This window comes from Siniperca chuatsi, linkage group LG13 (genome assembly GCF_020085105.1).
Source record: "Siniperca chuatsi isolate FFG_IHB_CAS linkage group LG13, ASM2008510v1, whole genome shotgun sequence".
NCBI classification, from domain to species: Eukaryota; Metazoa; Chordata; class Actinopteri; order Centrarchiformes; family Sinipercidae; genus Siniperca; species Siniperca chuatsi.
The window spans coordinates 28,720,980-28,740,134 of record NC_058054.1 but is presented as its reverse complement, the minus strand read 5'-3'; the positions used below and the strand labels follow the sequence as shown (position 1 = coordinate 28,740,134).

At 40.4% G+C, this 19,155-nt stretch overlaps 1 protein-coding gene across 2 annotated transcripts in view; it reads left to right on the top strand.

Moving 5' to 3' along the window:
• Window positions 1-16,221, top strand: part of xkr4 (XK related 4) — a 37,488-nt gene extending 21,267 nt beyond the window's left edge. For both annotated transcript variants that reach the window (XM_044218380.1, XM_044218379.1), the window contains 3 exons: window positions 1,587-1,786; window positions 5,175-5,529; window positions 7,291-16,221. In XM_044218380.1, coding sequence (XP_044074315.1) covers window positions 1,587-1,786; window positions 5,175-5,529; window positions 7,291-7,891 — 1,156 coding nt within the window. In that variant the 3' untranslated portion in view covers window positions 7,892-16,221. The remainder of the gene's footprint in view (window positions 1-1,586; window positions 1,787-5,174; window positions 5,530-7,290) is intronic.
• The last annotated feature ends 2,934 nt before the right edge of the window (window positions 16,222-19,155 follow it).

Here is a 19,155-nt window from a genome sequence, read left to right as displayed (position 1 = left end):
GTTAACAAGTCTGATCTGTATCTGTAGACCAGCACCAAAGACCCGCACCAACACACACCTGTCCATGCACAGGCTGCAGATTCAATACCCTCAGCCAAGATTTAATTTTCAAATTCTTTATTGACAATGGAACTTCATTTCACGACCCATTAGCCTGCTGCTAAATGGCTGCCATGTGTTGAGGGAGAGAGAGAATGGAAATGAATGAGGGAGACTGACAGAGAGAGACACATAGAAATGTAGGCCACAGACAGACTGAAAAGTAATAATGAATTCACTTCATTAAATGAGCTCTTGCCTCAGGTCTGGAGTAGTATAGTTGGAGTTGGATTGCCAGGAGCTGCAGTGTGTGATGTCCATGTTGCAATCCCGTATTTTCTAATGAAACTGCATGGCGAAACTATTATTTCTATTATACAGCAGAGGATCTATTTTTGTGTCTCCACAAAGTTTAGATTTACCAGCCCTTAAAGTTTATTATTGACAAAAGTGTTACAAATTTAAACAAATTCAAGCCATGCTCCATCTGCAAATCAGGATTGGAGAGTTTTGTAAACACTGTACAAGTTTGATGAGTATCCTGATTTTGTGTGCACTCAGTTTGAAATCTGCTTTCACTGTTTCCTCCAGCTTTAGTAAGAATTGTGTTCTGCACCAACTTGGCCAAGGGCAATGGTAGGTGTAAAACATTAACAAGGTGTTATCAAAAATGTTTGACTAACATGCTTCAAAAGACATGACTGTAAACTGATATTTGAAGGCAGAATCTAACACTTCACTTTTAGCAGGTTGCTCTACTTTCATTTGAAGTTTGCATGCAAGGGATACAAACTGCCAGAACTGTCTTTAAGTTTGAGTGAGGTGGAAGCAATGATGGAGTGTTAGGAGGTGCAAGGGATGCGGATGCTCCCAGAAGTGCCCCTATTAGTAGACTGTGAACATTACAAAAAGGGTACAATCCAACAATACAATAAAGTTAATGATGACTAAAGTGTAAGAATTGTTATGCCTGCATACCTACTTCAAGGTGTGCAAAAACTGGGCAGGCCCTCTCTTTTTGATATGAAGTGTGTGGGTCTGTGTGCTGCAGCTGCTGTAGTGTTCACATTGCTGATACACGTGTTGTCTGCCTTGTGATACTCTATACAGAAATTCCCATCTATAGGAAAGGATTTTGGTTTGGACGAAGGGCACTATGGTGCAGTTCACACCCTGACCTGGCAGAGACAGATACCTTTGGTAAAATGTGATGATCAGAATCCCTGATTATTTGTTCATTTTTGGGAAAAGACATTTTAACTGCTCATTCAATTGATGGACTAAATTCAATGATTTTTTTTGTCCAGGTCCAGGTTTTTGTACATACACACATATTGTGCATTAAATAGCAGCATTAGCAGTACAATCTAACTCTTGGATGTTACCATTGCTTTCCTCAGGTATTTCCAAAAGAAAAGAAGGAGAGAATGAAAGTGTGAAGAGTTCAGTGGGTTGTGCCTTTCTCCTTCTTGATGTTCTGTCACATGTAATGTTTGATCCTGTCTGGTTGATGTTGAAGCATGACATTTTTCTTCCATTTCCTCCAGGTATTTCCATACCATCTACCTGGGCGTTCGGAGTCATCAGAGTGCTGAGACAGAGCGCTGGCGTTACTACTGGAGGATGGTGTATGAGTTTGCAGATGTGAGCATGCTGCATCTCCTGGCCACCTTTCTGGAGAGCGCTCCACAACTGGTGCTGCAGCTGTGCATCATCATACAGACACACAAGCTCCAGGCTGTGCAAGGTAACACACAGACATGTTTGTCTTTCTATACTTGGCTAGGGAATGCATTGTGTCAACTAACCCTAAACCTTACCCTAGCCTAAACCTAATTCTAACCTGAACCTTAAAACTGAGTCTTAACCTTCAAACAGTAATTTGAAGTAGTGAGGACCAGTCAGAATGTCCTCACAATGCAGAAATGTCCTCACTACGATGGTTTAAAACTGAAATTGGGAGCGAACCGGTAGCTCACCTGGTAGAGCGCTAGCCATTAAGGCTGAGTCCTTACCGCAGCAGCCCAGGTTTGATTCCAACCTGGGGCCCTGTGCTGTATGTTGTCCCCTCTGTCTGTCCCCACCTGTCCTGTCTCTCTGTGCAGCTGCCACTTTACATTGAAGGCAAAATGCCCCCCCCCCCCAAAAAAAACAAAAAAAACAACTGAAATTGGTCCTCACAAAAAATAATCTTGTAGTAATGTTAATTTTGGCACCTGATTTTAGTTTTAGTCTTAGTGTTTGGACGAAAATGTATATTAGTTTTAATAACATTTTAGTCATTTGATTTTTGTTAGTTTTAGTCAGAGAAATTTTAGTAAGATTTTTGTCATGCATTTTTCTATGTCGCCATCTTTGTTGTGTACAGTTAACATGGTTACAGGTATCATTCTCGTGTATCACGAGGTTAGTGGAAAAGACACAGTTTACTTGTTCACACAGAGTGCCTAAGTCACTCTGCTCTGCAGTTATACAACAGACTGACTTTCCTCAGTAAATCCAGTCATTTCTAAACTCTGGCTCTCTCTCTGTCGTTCCTGCTCACCTAGCATTACCACAGCTAGCTGTGCTCTCCACTGCACAGCAGTGACTCATTCAGAAGCTGGATTCCCTCACTTGTTCACTAAACGTTACATCCACAGCATGTGATAATTAGCTTACCTTTATATAAATGTCAGAGTGCTGGACTGCATGTTTTTGTAGCTTGTCTTAGCTGTTTTTGCCCTGCAATAACCCCTTTCCCTCCTTTCCCCATCACCTGACTGCCCCATCCATCTACACACCTGTTTCCACTCTCCCTCTCCACCAAGCCCTGCAGTTACGTGGCCTACTCCACCCACTCCGCCCCTGCAACTCATAATATATTTCATCATAAAAAAATAGGTTGTCAATAATATTTTTTGTCATAGTTTTTGTTGAACAAATCAACACTGCTCACAAACATAGCAATACAAGCCCCCTTGGTCTCTTGTAACTTGGTCTCAATCATTTTTCAAATTTAAGCCAGTGAAACATAAAAGCTAAGTTTGTTTTTCTACCCCAAGCCAGAAAATGTATTCCGTTGCTTTAAGCCCGTTTGTAGGAATCAAATGTGAACTTTCAAATTTTTCTGATGGTATAAGTTTTTGTTTTTTTCCTTGAAAAAGGACAATCTAGTGTAGTCTGTGTTGCTTTTACCCACTTTTTTTGATTTTAGCAGTTTTTTTGTTTTTTATATATACAGTAACTATTACATGTGGTCCACTGTAGGCACAAGTGCCTTCCATAGTCACAGCCAATGTTTTGACTTGTCACAGCAGGAAAAGCACAGGTGTTACTAATGACATTAATGATGGTTCTCTTCTATTAAAGTGTCCCAGTAAACCGTGACAGTGTGACAGTTAGTCAGCATGCACAATACCAGGACCCTGAAAATGAAGTAACTCAATGGAATTCAGCCATCATTTATTTTATTATTTACACCTGTGCTTTTCTTACTGTCACATGTGAAAATGGCTGATTGGAAAACTATTGTATTCTGTTTCCCTCTCCATGATGCTACTACATCCATGTAGTAGCATCCATGCTCCATGCTGATGGAAAACCTTTAAATAGCATTGATAGTAGGAAATGTTTAGAACATTTACCTGTGCCCCACTAACCTCTGCTGCACAAATCCCTGTATTTTTAATTTTATCAGTGGGTATCCTGCACTTTGTTGGATAAAAATTTAGGTATGTCTTGCATGTCGTGAAGAGAACAAGGTTAGCAAAGTCAAAAAACATGAGAGCAGATACACTTGAATGCACAATTCAAGGAGCCAGGGACGTGACCTACCACAGTGGGTGAGAGAACAATCTGGCAGTGAGTGGGAGGAGGACCAGGGTTGAGATGCTGCAGCGTTGAATAGTGGATGGGTTGCAGGTGAGCGGCTTGGAGCAGGTGTTCCTGATGAACGGAGAATCAGAAGCCAGTAGGGAGAGAGGGATGCCACACCCACAACACAGACACACAAAACACACAGAAAGACGGAGAGGGAAAACAGGGAAGTCCTGAGGTAATGGCTGAGGCCGTAACAGTACCCCCCCTCAATGGGAGTCTTCAGGCGAATCACCAGGTTTGTCATGATGGGCCCGATGAAAGTCCTGGACAAGGGAGGGTTTCAGAATGAGGCTTTGAGGGATACAGGTACGTTCCTCAGGGCCACATCCCTCCCAGTCCACGAGGTACTGATACCCCCGATCTCAGTGGTGCACATCCAGTAGTCACAGGACAGTCGTCGATGACGTCGTCGCCCCCCCCAAAACATTGTAAATCCCAACACCTCCATTGTAAATAACAAAAAGAATGATAAAATTGAGCATACCAAAGTAATTAATCAAAATTAACTTTACAAACAAGCCTTTGATTGACATTTTACAGATTGCTGTGAAGACTGCAAATAGCCTACTGTATATAACATAATCAGTGAAATTGGCTAACAGCTTAAATTAATAATGTTTTGTTGTTAGATTTCATCTCTCACCTTATTTTTCATGTCCACTTATGTCCAAGTGTAAATGCAAAGGTCTGTAATCAGAGGTCATTATCCAGATAATATTTCTAAATACATATTGCATGTTAATACCAAGGTGGGGATTTTCAGCTTCCAGCAGTGTTAAATGTAGACATGTTATCAAAACCTCATATTTTGATGCATTGCACATACGCAAGTCACTGAAATAGGCCTATAAAATGGAGCAAAAATCTTGCCGCATTTATGGAAAATACCACGCTTAGATAAATTAAGGCCCCTGTTGCTGTGCTGTGGTGGGTTCATGTGCTGTGGGAGCCTCTGCAGTTCAGGACTTAAGAGTAGAGAATAAAAGCCACCTTTTCAATGAAGCTACTAAATTCACATTGTATTCCTGTGTTTGCTCAACAATGCTCTAGGCTAATAGTTTTCCCCAGCTTACAGTGTTTGTGCTAAGCTAGGGTAAACATATTCTGGACCAGTCTGTGTAAAAGACGCACAGAGATGAAACCAATATTCATCTTCTGATATAACTGTGGGTCTGACGGCAAATGAGCATATTTTCCAAAATGTCATGAGCGTTTCTGTAATAGTCCCCTTGATCAAATCAAACATTGTATCTCTGTGTGCCTGTCTGTTGCAGGTATGACAGCAGCAGCCTCCCTTGTCTCTCTGGCCTGGGCCCTGGCCTCCTACCAGAAGGCCCTGCGAGAGTCTCGGGATGACAAGAAACCGATCAGCTACCTGGCTGTTATCATCCAGTTCTGCTGGCATTTCTTCACTATCGCTGCGAGGGTCATCACCTTTGCCCTGTTTGCCTCTGTGTTCCAACTCTACTTTGGCATCTTCATTGTCCTGCACTGGTGCATCATGACCTTCTGGATTGTCCACTGTGAGACAGACTTCTGCATCAGCAAGTGGGAGGAGATTGTGTTTGACATGGTGGTGGGCATAATCTACATCTTTTCCTGGTTCAATGTCAAGGAGGGTCGGACAAGGTGAGGACACTCAAGTCCATTCACTTTGATTTAAACCTGAAGAAAAATTCAGGTTTGAATTGTATGTCTTTATTATTCTGTATTTTTTCATATTGAAGGCAGCTGGTTGCATGAAGTTCAGTTAGCTGTCAACTGTATGGCACTTCAAAACAAACAGATGTACGATGAGCTGGGAAGGAATTTTGGGATTAAAATCAAGATCACCAGGAAAAGTGGTTTCACTTGTAGTATGGAAGTGGCCTTTTAGAGTTTAATATTTTATATTTCAGTTATTCACCCAAAAGCTACAATAAATGATTAATCAGTACCTCTAATTGGCTGTCAAAGTAGCTTTGAAATATCATAATATCAGTCACGTTTTTAAAAGTTAGTACTAGGTAATACAGGGTTACTGGGGTGTTGCAACAAACAGGATGCAGTAAAGAACAAGACAGTTTGAATCTTTTTTTCTGGCTGTTTGAGGGCAGTGGAACAAGCTGTAAAATAGCATTGACATATCACCTTTATAAAGTTGTTATGGCAAATGTGTTAGCTAACAATTGGCTGTTTACACATCTGGCAGACACAGTGCAACATTAGAATTTATTTGAAGTTGTGCCAATGAGATAAAAGAGGTTAAAAATCTCTATAGAGCTGACAGGGACTGCAAAGTCAGGTGATAATTTGTCGGTTCATCACAACCCCATCACCAGACAAGATATTGGACGATTCTGCAAAAACTTGGATTACGTTCAATTTCTTCCAACTTTATAATTTAAAAATATTATAATATCTGTGCTTGGCAACTACAGTAAGGTTAGATTCAGGCAAAGATCATGGTTACAGTTACTAAAAAATGCAAACTTTGGTCTTCTGCATGGAATTCAGACTTGCTACAAGTCCATCCACCACCCCGACTTCCACACCCTTACTCTCTGCTTCGCCACATAAAAGACACAATACTTCCTGCATTTTCACTGAACTGGACGTAAATTGTGATCTACGGTATTGTTCAGTATGGACGTAATTCCTGAGGATACTGGCCTGGTTCATCACTGAGTGACATCTTTGATATTACACAAATTCATTTCATCTACTGGCATTATAAAAATATGATTAGTGCAGCTTTGAACTCTCACTTGCAGCCACCACTAGAAGCTGAAATGTTAATTACAGCCCAACTAATAATACAAAATATTGGATAGGCTGAACATCACATTGACAATTTTATATTCTGACAGCCTTGCTGCCAGAACTCTTGACCTCAGAATGGCAGTGTGGAACAGGTTGTGGCTTACCAAATTCAAAGATGTTTTTCCTCTTGGAGCATGAAAGTGTTTAGTAAATTTCTTGTCAATGTGCCCGTTATTGGCCTAAGCTGCGGGGTCATCACAATCAGAGGGATTTATCCTCTGAGGACCATTAACATCCACAGCAAAATTCATGGTAATCTCTCTACTGTATTTTCTAAATCTTGTGTACAACTCTGACATTTTCACCGAATGTTACAAAGGAAATGAAAAGGGTACATTTTTTGATACCTGAACAATTTATTTTAAATATTTAATGGAACTGATGGATGTTTTGACTGGATGGAGGGATCTGTGTTGGATGGACCAACTGACCAGTACAGCCATCCTTACAGCTCACTGTCAAAATACAACATAAGCACTTCCATTAATCTATCCTGCTAATACTGGAGAACGCTGCTTCATGCTTTGCGAACTGATTTGGTTTCACTCTGATTAATTTCTTCAAATCATGTCTCATGTCTTTGTTCAGGTGTCGTCTTTTCATCTATTACCTGGTGATACTGGTGGAGAATGCTGCACTCAGTGCGTTGTGGTATCTCTACCGGTCGCCTCATACAACTGACGCCTTCGCAGTGCCAGCACTCTGTGTCATCTTCAGCAGTTTCCTCACTGGCGTGGTTTTCATGCTCATGTACTATGCCTTTTTTCATCCCAACGGGCCACGCTTTGGACGCTCGCCAAGTGGCCAGGGTCTCGACCTGGACCCCACTGCTCAGTTCGCCACATTGCCATCTGAAGGTGCCACCAACTCACTGCGCTCCAACCGAGGTGCCACCACAACCCTGGAGCGCGATGTGGGGAAGTATTCTGAGAGGGACGGCTGCATGCCTGTGTTTCAAGTCCGACCCACAGTGCCATCCACGCCATCGTCTCGTGCTCCACGCCTCGAAGAGACAGTCATCAAGATCGACCTTTGTAGGAACCGCTACCCAGCCTGGGAGCGTCACGTCCTCGACCGCAGTATACGCAAGGCAATCCTGGCCATAGACTGCTCCCTGACTCCTCCACGGCTGCAGTACAAAGATGACGCTCTGGTGCAGGAGAGGTTAGAATATGAGACTACGTTATAGTTCCGTCCTGCTCTCAGAACCCATACAGGGGTGCAGCCGTCAGAGGATTATCCTGCTATCACATAAACAGCAACAAGGACTGTGGCAATAATAATTTGTTACTAACAAGAATTTCACTTTTCATCTCTCATTCCCCTTTTTCTTTTTCTATTCCTCGGCATCAGCGTCCACCCAGGAGCACTCAGTCCCATTGGTAGTCATTGGAGGAGCATTTTGACACAAGTGCAGTTGATGTTGCAGGATGTGTTTGGGTTCTATGTAGGGTTGTTGCTGTTATTTTTACTTCCACTCATCAGGGAAATCCTGTCTGGTATGAACTAAATGCAAATCTTCGACACTCTGCTCAGACCCTACTAGAAGCTGACGCACTGTTTGGTTAAGGTTGGAAACGTTAAGGATAAAATAAGCATGCGTCCAGACGTGTTGTAAGTCATGAGATATTCCACTTTAATCTAAATGACACCTGAATTACACAGAAATTCCTCTCATTTTTGAAAGAAAATGATCCCTCATTCAGCATCACTAGAAACTTCAAATTGTTATATCTGTCTTAATGTGTTGGTGTCCTACTGTTTGGAAGTTCTGACGATGTGATAGCAGCCACAACTGGGTGGGTACTTCCATCGATATGTACATGATAACACTCATCGCTCCTGTTCTCTTAGTGCCAAAAAGGTTCCTTGGAAACATCCTCTAGCTTCTGAGGAGTTAGAACACCTTAGAGATGGCTGGGTAGTCCAAAAAGTTCTTCTCTGGCCTTGACATTTCATTCCTCTTGGATAATTCTGGTCTACACTGGAAGAAGGTCAGACAGAAAGTGAACTACATGAAGACAGTGGTCAAAGTAGCATCTATACTCAGTCATTGTGTTTTGTTTGGATAAAATCAACCAAACCTGGCTGGAAGGAAGGATAGGGAGCGAGAAAGAAGGGGTGAAAGCTGGACAGACACAAGCTCACTGTCTTTCTCTCATAAGGAAATAAGTCACTCAAACAACGCCAAGAAAAAATCTTCCTGGCAGCTCAACTCAACTATTTGCAGTCCAGCCTCATAAACCTGGCTGTGCAATGATACTGATATTTGTTTGTCTGTGAAGGAGAATGTGGAGGGGAGAGTAGAAGAAATGTGCAAATCGTCAGACAGCAATGAAAAGGAGATGACAGGAGTGGGTGACGCAGGAAATGGAAATAAATCAAGGATGGAGAATAAGAGAAAACACAGACAAGCAGCTATCTCAGCCAAACTAAACCAACCACCAGGATGTACAGTACTCTGATACAACATGCAGCATTTTTTACTTTAGAGATGATGTAGAGGGTACTGAAGTCATTGTAATTCTGTGTTTTATAGGTGATGTGTGCGTGTGTGTGCGTGTGGTGTTGAAACAAGAGAAGCAGCTCAGGAGGACATGTGGTTGGATGCCTAAATCGGCTCTGTGCTATCATCGATCAGTGAAGGCACACCTTGATATTTTGATTAAGTCTGCTTGTTCTTTGATAAACACACGTCACCTTCTTGGGAAAATGTTCCTGTTTTTGTCCTCCAGCTAACCCAGCAACAGCTTTTAACATTGTTACACCAAGTCACACAACACATTAGCATGGTGCTGGTAGTGTCCACTGGCTTTAATGAGAAATGCTAACAAAGGGATTTTTTGTAAACTGAAGTGCTACTATAAAAGCTTGGTCCACGACCGTCATACCACATATCATGGCCTCTGATGGGTAACCGATGAAATCCAGACATTTTTAAGTGAGTGGCTTCTAATGCAGGAAAAATAAAAAATAAAAACAATTGCAGATATTAAAGTAACAAAAAACATGATTTACTCAAACAGATATAAGTCCCTCTCAATTTTTTTTTGCCACTTTTCAACTGTGAGGACACTTATCCTCATATTTATAATGGGCTAAACAAGATTGGGCAGGTCAAGATTACCTGTCATCTGGTGTGTTTGTATTTTCAACAAAGTTTATGAACACCTGGGTGACTGAAATGTCCAGGTTCCATCAGATCAGATCACAATCAGCAGTGTGGTATGGATGTCCTGGATCAGGGTAAGACAGTACCTGATGATGAAACAAGACAAGAATAAAGGTCAAAAAAGCCCTTCTAGCAGCACCTAGAGACAAGGTCGTGTCATGAGGTGTTTGAGATCATAAACACAATTGATTATTCTTATTCTTTGGTTATTCTTATTCTTAGAGTGGTGCTGAAAATTGAAGGTTTGCCCTAATGGTGGCGTGGGAGGAAAGATCGGGGCCTCACCATTAAGATTCATCCTGTGGTTAAAATCAACAGCAAATTTCAATACATTCTGGACATTTGTTTTCAAGATACCTTGTCATGGTTCAAGATGTTAGTCAAGGGACATTTTTGACTGAATGGTGGAATTAAAGCAAGGATCAAGGGGGTTGCAAAGTCATCTTCTAGGGCCCATAAATATCCATAACAGGAGTTGTTAAGATACCTTGCTCTGATCAAAGTGTTGGACAGGTGGCACAGACATTGCCACCCTCAGGCCCCACTGATACCAGTGTCACTACCAGTCAAATTGTCACGGTGTCTCTTTTACATACTGTGCATGTATGAAAACCAAACCCTCGAACATCCTCAGTGATCTGAATCAGAGTGCAAAGACACGGCTAGAGACTGCAGACGAAATAGAGAGCGTTGCCATCTACATACACCCTATCCCCTACACTCCCAACATAAACAGCGTGACTTCAGGGAATGCTGGGAAGCCAGAGGCAATGGCATCATCACATACTGTCAATTAGATGATGTTAATCAACCATGTTCAGGCATTTCAGCTCTCTCATTTACGACTATAGAGTCAAGGCAATGCTATTTAGACATTCTTCCCATAATGTTCAGTGGTAACAGTGTTTATTTTAAAATTTTAAATGTCTGCACAAAACAAAGTTCCAGGTTGTCTTTCTTGATTTGTTATGTGCAATGTCTTTTTTTTCTAAGGATGGCAAGAGAAGAGATAAGCACAAAACAAGTCAATTGGATAATCATTGCATGAGACGAAAGCTTTTCATCCTGCTTAACCAAACCCCAGGCGTACCGAGCTGTTCTGACCTCAGCTGGGCTTATCGTTCTGTGTATGAAGTCTGAATTCCTTTGCAGGTCATTACAGTTGCTGTCTAAAGCTAAAGTTAATTGATCATCTTACAAATATATAGCACTAAACAGAGGATTCGTGTGTAGCCCAGTATATACAGACCACAGAAGGAACCAGAAGGATGTGTTTCCGTGATCCACTGTCCTGGCAAATATTGGCATATTTCAGCTATTATTTGTGGTTTTCTCATTAGATATAAGTTTAAATGGCTTATGTTAGTTTTTATAATAATTGTGTTTTGTTGGTGATGGCAATTCAAAAAAGGAATATGCTTATGAACAGAACTGCTGTGTTCTGTCAGACACGCTTTAAAGGACCATACGAGGGGTTTTGCATGTTTTAGCCATGTCACATTTACTTTACGTCACAGCCAATCATTTTGCAAACCATGCCGTTTTGTTTTAAAAATTTGAATGTACTTTTTCTACTGTTCCAAGAGGCCATTGTTTTCCTGCAATTACAATATGGTATAAAACTCTTGCTTAAGTTGTGTAATCAAGTGAACATCATCTATATTGATTAATGTCATACATTATTGTTGTCAAGTAATGGAGCGCAGACTTTTCAAATCTATCTGCACTTAAAGTGCATTACCTACTGTTTCAGATTGTACAGAAATGAATGGAAATCAATGGAGGCGTGGAACTGTAGCTAAAATACAAAAATGGTTGCAAAAATATAAAGTATACATAATATGTTGTTAGAATTAAACTTTGCAAACACAGTGATATGGTTATTTTAAGTTTGTCAAGGTTTTATAAGTTTGAAGTCAGCTGCTTTTATCATAATTTCAAGTGTCTTATTCTTTCGGTTTAGAATGTGACTCATGAAACAGTTTGAATATTGAAGCATTTGTCACATAACTTGAATACATAGTTTTTAGGCTTATTTATTTGCCTTCTTGCCACCACACTACTCTGTGTGTGTGTGTGTGTGTGTGTGTGTGTGTGTGTGTGTGTGTGTCTGTGTCTGTGTCTGTGTCTGTGTGTGTGTGTGTGTGTGTGTGTGTGTGTCTGTGTGTATGCACGCGTGAGTGTACGCTCTCATCAGTGTGTGTAGTGTTTTACTGTACTAAGCAGTTTGTAAGAACATTTTTGGTTAATGGCTGCTTCAGTTGACCACAGCTCTTTTTACAGAAATGTTTTGCCTTGTACTTAATTTTGAGCTTTTTTACACATCAAAGTCTGTCTACAGGTCTTGGGGAGGACTATTAAATATGAGTTGTATACGTTGTACAAAGCCTTTTGTGGCTGCAGAGGAAGCTGCTGGAGTTAGAAAGAAGTAAGCTTACCAGACCTCTGTAGCCCACTCCTCATCTCTGCTTGAGACTATAGGCACCAGGCTACTGGAGCCACGAGCCACTATTAGCATGACACACCTAAATTTACGACTAAACTGTCAGTGGTCAATTTACCAGTTTTTTTTTAACTGTCTAAGTAGAAAAAGCACAGGTTTCAGGATGGCACAATACTGTTAGACTTAGTACAAGGCTGCATTTAAACAGCACTGCAGGAGCTGATACTGAGCTGATGCTCTTCTTTTGGGCATATGAAGATGTTTAGGAAGCCATCAAACCAAATCCACATCTAAAATAATCAATTAATTACCATTCTTAATTAATTATTTAATTAATTAATTTTGGCATGATATATGCTGTAGGTGACAGGAGGCCAAGAACTGAAAGGACAGAGGTATCACGCTGGACAGACTTTTCTTTAGTAGAATAACTACAGCAGATAGCATATCTTTCCTTTCTATTACTGGCCTAATTCACCAGCAGAGGTTCTCAGTGGGTTTATCTGCCAACACAGTTGTGAAAAATTCAATAAATGTGCACTCACTGAAAACATTGCCATTATTTTATACAATCAGACAAGATTTCACTTGACCTGTTTGTTTGCCAGACAGTTAAAATGAAACAATAACTGGACCGAATCAGCATGGACTATGAGGAAGTCGGACTGAAGGTTGAAAAGCAGATATCTTCTCTGTGGCCTACTCTGTGTAAATGCAGCCTTATTTTATCTGAATGGAACATCAAAGCACAAGTTTATTTGCAGTCTCTCCCAAATCCAGTGTAGCCTTTGTTTACTCATCACCATCTCATTAACTAATATATATACTGAACATAAAGCTACCTCAGTTTGTTTCATGGACAGAATACCCTCCACCTTCTCATCTGCAATATATTTTCATCTGTAACACAGACACACGCTTTAGATTCAGCTCCCTGTTTCTGTAAGGAACACAATTAGACTGAAAATAGGACAGTTACCAGAATTCCATTGAAAATTCCATTAACAAATGATATTCAGTGTACTCCAAAGCATAACGCTGACATAACGATAATGAAACTGAATGTGAAATGGATTGTTCATTTTCAAATTTGCAGACAATGTGCCAAACTGAAATTGCACACTGTTTTTGTATTTGAATTATGTAGTGGTTTTCCAGATGACCATGAAAAAAAATATCATTTCCATCTTATTAATTTGGCTTAAAAGAGTAGTGTGGAGGATTTAGTGGCATCTAGTGGTGAAATTGCAGTTTGCAACCATATGAATACCACTAGCCTCACCTAGAGCCAGTGTTTGGTTTGTCCGTTCTGGGCTACTGTAGAAACATGGCGGTGCAACATGGCGGCCTCCGTGGAAGGGGACCCGCTCCCTCTGTAGATACAAAGGGCTGATTCTAAGGGAACGAAAACACAACGCTTCTTATTGTCAGGTGATTATGCACTAATGAAAACATACTTATGACTATTATATTCCATTTCTGCCAACAGCTCCTCCTAAATGGTACACACTGGACCTTTAAATCATGAATTCTTTTTCTTCATTATAATTTGCCATACATCATGCACACCCATGCACAGTTGTTAATGCATGAGGCCCTTCGATTAAATATTTTGTCAGTAAAGTTTATTGAAAAGAGCTATTGCAGCCTCCACCAAACCCATCCTTTGGTCTACCTTCAGTTTCTATACTCCAAGCAATTATTTGTTTAATCTCACTGTTGAAACGAAAAATGAGGTGCTGTCATAAGAAGGGGAATCCTCCATTCATGTTCCACAGGTGCTCAAGTTCTCTAACGTGTGATTGGTGGTGGGTATCCTGCTCACTGAAGGAAGTGTATCATAAATAGGACATGGCACATCAACAGACTCCCTCCCTCACTCTGGTCATAACTCTTAAAAGCTGCTGCTTTCTATGTTTTGTTTGCCTTAAAGAGAATATATTTCTATTTTTGTCTTTATTTCAACCTCATCACCAGGGACATTGTTTGAGGCTGAACTGAGAGTGCGGGGGGGTTTACACTGTTCAATAGCATAATGTGTCAACAACAGTTTCTATAATTACAGTAGGACCAACAGGGAGGTTGTATAGACTCCAGTCCTCCATTGTCTCAGTCTGAACATCTCTCAAAGGAAAAGCGTGTCCGACTGTAGAAAACATGGCTGACTGCTGATTCTCTTTGCTTGTAACTCAAGGCATCAGTTATGACAGTACTGTAAAGAAATAAACAGGAAATGTAGAGGATCACAATGCTAACAAAAAATACTGTCACTGTAGGAAAACGTTCCCCTTCTCTACCTCAGCTTGTTTTCGCTGCACTTCATCATCCTGCACTGTTAGAAATTAGCCTACAAACTGAGCAGTCAGTCTGTGAATAAGACAGTAAGGCACAGTTAAGGTTATTCACAAATTCTGAACATTTCAATTGGTTGCTTTTGGGTCATTGTACTGAATTACAGTTATTGTAGGGAGTTACATTCGCAAAATGTACAAACACCAGGGATATAATATCATTATTATATCTATATTATATATTTATATTATATATTATTATTATTATAACAATCATACATAGTCATGTTTACTGAACTTTTCAATAGCTACTAATGTAAGAGAGAAAAAACACATTTTCCCACCTTTAGAATTTTTGTGCATGGAAGACATGTGCCACAGCCAACACAACAGGATGGGCCACGTCTTCAGTCTCAAGTGTTCGGTATTGGGAAGCCAGTGAGGGATATTGATATTATTGCTGCACTTCTACTGGTGTGTTGCCCATACAGAGGGAGGTGGGACACAGGGGTATAATATGAACCAAGAGCATCCCATCTCCTACTAACACTCACTATCAGTTTCTTTTTACCATGACCACAATCTTTCTCCAACCTTAGCCAAATAGTCTTAGTTGCCTAAACTCAACCATAGCTTAGGCATATCAGAAAACCGTAGTATGAATCATTTTTTGAATGGTCATATGTATCATTCTGAAAGGCTCTGAACAACCCCTCCTTTGTCATTTATGTAGAGGACTTGTTGGAGGAGACACCTGGCTGTCTGACAATCACACCTCTGCGCTCACACAGCCAGAACACAGCAGCAGCATCTATTGTGTGTCCATGCCCTCTGCAGCTCTTTGAGATGCGAACAGGCCTTGTGAGTGTCTCTGTTCACCAGATGAATCAAAGCTCTGCCGTAGAGGTCTGGACATACCAGCCAAACACAACAGAGAAGTCGACTTTGTAACTCTTAGCTCACTGTCTAACCAGAGAAAATGACTGTATTTAGTTTGGATAGTCAGGACAAGATCTGTGCAGCAGCAGCAGTTCCAGATGAGATCATTCAGCCTTAGTACAAGCACAGTAACCAGCAGGTGAATAATGATAGGATTCCCATCACACTTGTATAATCATTCTGTACAGATGTCTGTTTAGAGAGTTGGTTGAACATGGAGTACCACAGATAGTGAACTGATCAACTTAAAAGCTTATCTGTAAATAAATGTATGCAAAGTGTACACGTTAAAAAAGAACATTCCTCTTTTTTTGAGTTCTGACTGTGAAGGGTGTCTTTAGAGGTTTGAAGCCACCATGATGGCTGTAACTATGACGATATACTACAGAGAAAAAAAAGATAAATGTGGTGTATGTGGTGTATTTAAAAAAGATACAAATGTTAAAGACAAAAATGTTTTGGTCTTTTCAGTAAGTTGCATTGTGTGATAAAAGTCTGAAGTGCTAAATGCGTTTAATGGGAAAAAAGTACATTTTATTGTAAAAATAAATCAAGAGTGATAAACATGATCAAAATGACATTTTTGTATATATGGGATTTTTGTAAATTTTTATTTGAATCTAATGCAACACAAACTACCAAAATTCATTAATAAAGTACACTGTGGTCATTTTTCTGGCCTCAAGATTATTCATTTGATTTATTCTGTGAGGTTGAAGCAAGAGTATTCTGGAATTATTATTATCATTGTTATTCAATGTATTTATTCCTGATCAGAGTCAGTATGTAGTATCAGAGTAAGTGTGTCTAAATTCTAAGAATGACATGACTGTGTTCTTATTCTTAGTGTTGAGAACAATAGTGCCATGCAGAAACCTTCCCAAGTGTTAAAACCAGTGGCCTGTATCACAAAGCGAGATTAGTGTATTAGCCAGCTATCTAAATATAAAAATTTAGCTCACATATTATTTAAGAGAGCCAACCACATAGGAAAGACCAGCAGAAGGCTGCATCACATGCACATAGAACACACAGCCTCCAATAGAGAAAAGATATTTTGGTAAATGTGATAAAATGATGGCATGTTCATAAAAAGATAGAAGCTCTGTCACGATACAGTAAATTATAAATAGTGCATTAATATTTATATTAGCTGGGCTATGAAATACAAGAATTCTTTTGAGGTTCAGAGAGCAACAATGTTGTTTAATTTTTAGGTTCACCCCCGTGTTTCAGAAAAACAAACAAATAATCATGCATGTGGTTCATACAAACATTTTATTGGACCTCCACACATGAGAATCACAAGTCACACACTCCTCAGTCCTACTTTTGTCTGTGCACATAGCAGCACATATTTTGAGCTGCTTTGGCTTGACAGAATAAGTTTCATAAATGCAACACTCACCCTGGCAAAAATATTTGGGGATGCATTTCTCAACAGCTACAAGATCAGCTCTGCTCAATAATGCATTGTCGTGCAAATAGTTAAATGTCAGTATAACTGCTAATTCCACTGTGCTAGACATGTGATGCTTAATGTCATTTAATAGCATGAATACTCTCAAATTTATATCTGGTATAACATACAAGATATGTCCAAATTTGAATATTGGAGCATCTGTTAATAACTGTAACTTTAAGCTTTGTGCCAAGACTCCCCTGGTTCCCACCTCTTCAACTCAAAACTATAACTGGTTTGGACATCCTTTGTCTTCATTCTTAGCTTATGTTCTCTCTCTCTTCGCATATTTTGCCCTGAACCCTTATCTCCACACATTCTGCATGGCTGCCTTTTCTCCTGAACTGAAGAACTGGAGATGTAGTAGTGAAACATCAAAGACTTGCTGTAACTTCTCAAGCCTGCGTCATGTCGGCCCTTCGGTTCATCCGGCCAAATGAACCAGGCCGCCCGATACTGAACCATCTACAGCAGAGGCCCGGAGTCTCTCTGTGTCTCTTCTCCTGTGTGAGCCTGACTTCTTCATCTCACCCCTTTTGACATCCCTATCTGGACAGAACTCCCATATATATGTGTCTATATATGTGTATATATATATATGTGTGTATATATATATATATATATGTGTATACATATATATGTGTGTGTGTATATATACATACATATACATATATATATATACATACATATACATATATATACATACATACATATATACATATACATACATATATACATACATATATACATATATATATATATATATATATATATATATATATATATATATATATATATATACATACATATATATATATATATATATATATATATATGTATATATATATATATATATATATATATATATATATATATATATATATATATATATATATGTATATATATATATATATATATATATACATATATATATATATATATATATATATATATACATATATATATATATATATATATACATACATATATACATATATACATACATATATACATATATATATACATATATACATATATATATATATATATATATATATATATACATACATATATATATATATATATATATATATATATATATATATATATATATATATATATATATATATATATATATATATATATATATATATATATATATATATACATATATATATATATATATATATATGTGTATTGTCACGCAATAACAGGCAGAGGACACCGAGATGGAAGGGAATGTCTTTATTGATGATGACAGCCAGCAGTGGAGAGTGTGGAGATAGGTAGAGTGAATCTGGGGAAGTCACCGGAGGGAAGCCACAGGAGACCGGAGAGACCAAGGAGGAATGAAGACGCCACACAGGACTGGCGATGACACGGAGGACTGGAGAACACACGGGGAACTGGAGAGACACAGGAACGGTATGGTGCATGGAGTCCTATCCACAAACGAGGTTGGACACTGAGTGTGGAGGGTGGAGTGATTTTATCCTGGGTGTGATTGGGGCTGATTAAGGGCAGGAGTGTAATTAGGAGCAGGTGTGGGTGATTATGGGCTGGTGAGGACATGAGGGCCGAACCCCCCCCTCCCCCCGATGCGGTGGCCCGTAACCCAGGGAGCACGCTGACCGGAGTCCAGTCTCACCGGGTGGACGACCCAGAGCTTGGAGATGGGGGGAGATCGTCGCGGACTCTGGCGGACGACCAGGGGCTTGGAGACGGGGGAACACCGTCGCGGACTCTGGCGGACGACCAGGGGCTTGGAGACGGCGGGAGGCCGTCGCGGACTCTGGCAGACGGCTGGAGACCGGAGAGGAGACTGGAGAGGAGACCTCCGGGCTGGAGACTGGAGAGGAGACCTCCGGGCTGGAAGCCGGAGAGGAGACTGGCTGACTGCGGACCTCCGGGCTGGAAACCGGAGAGGAGACAGGCTGACTGTGGACCTCCGGGCTGGAAACCGGAGCGGACTCTGGCTGACTGCGGACCTCCGGGCTGGAAACCGGAGCGGACTCTGGCAGGCTGCTGACCTCCGGGCTGGAAACCGGAGCGGACTCTGGCAGGCTGCTGACCTCCGGGCTGGAAACCGGAGCGGAGCCTGGGGATTCAGGCGACTGGCGGACCTCCGGGCTGGAGGCCGGAGCGG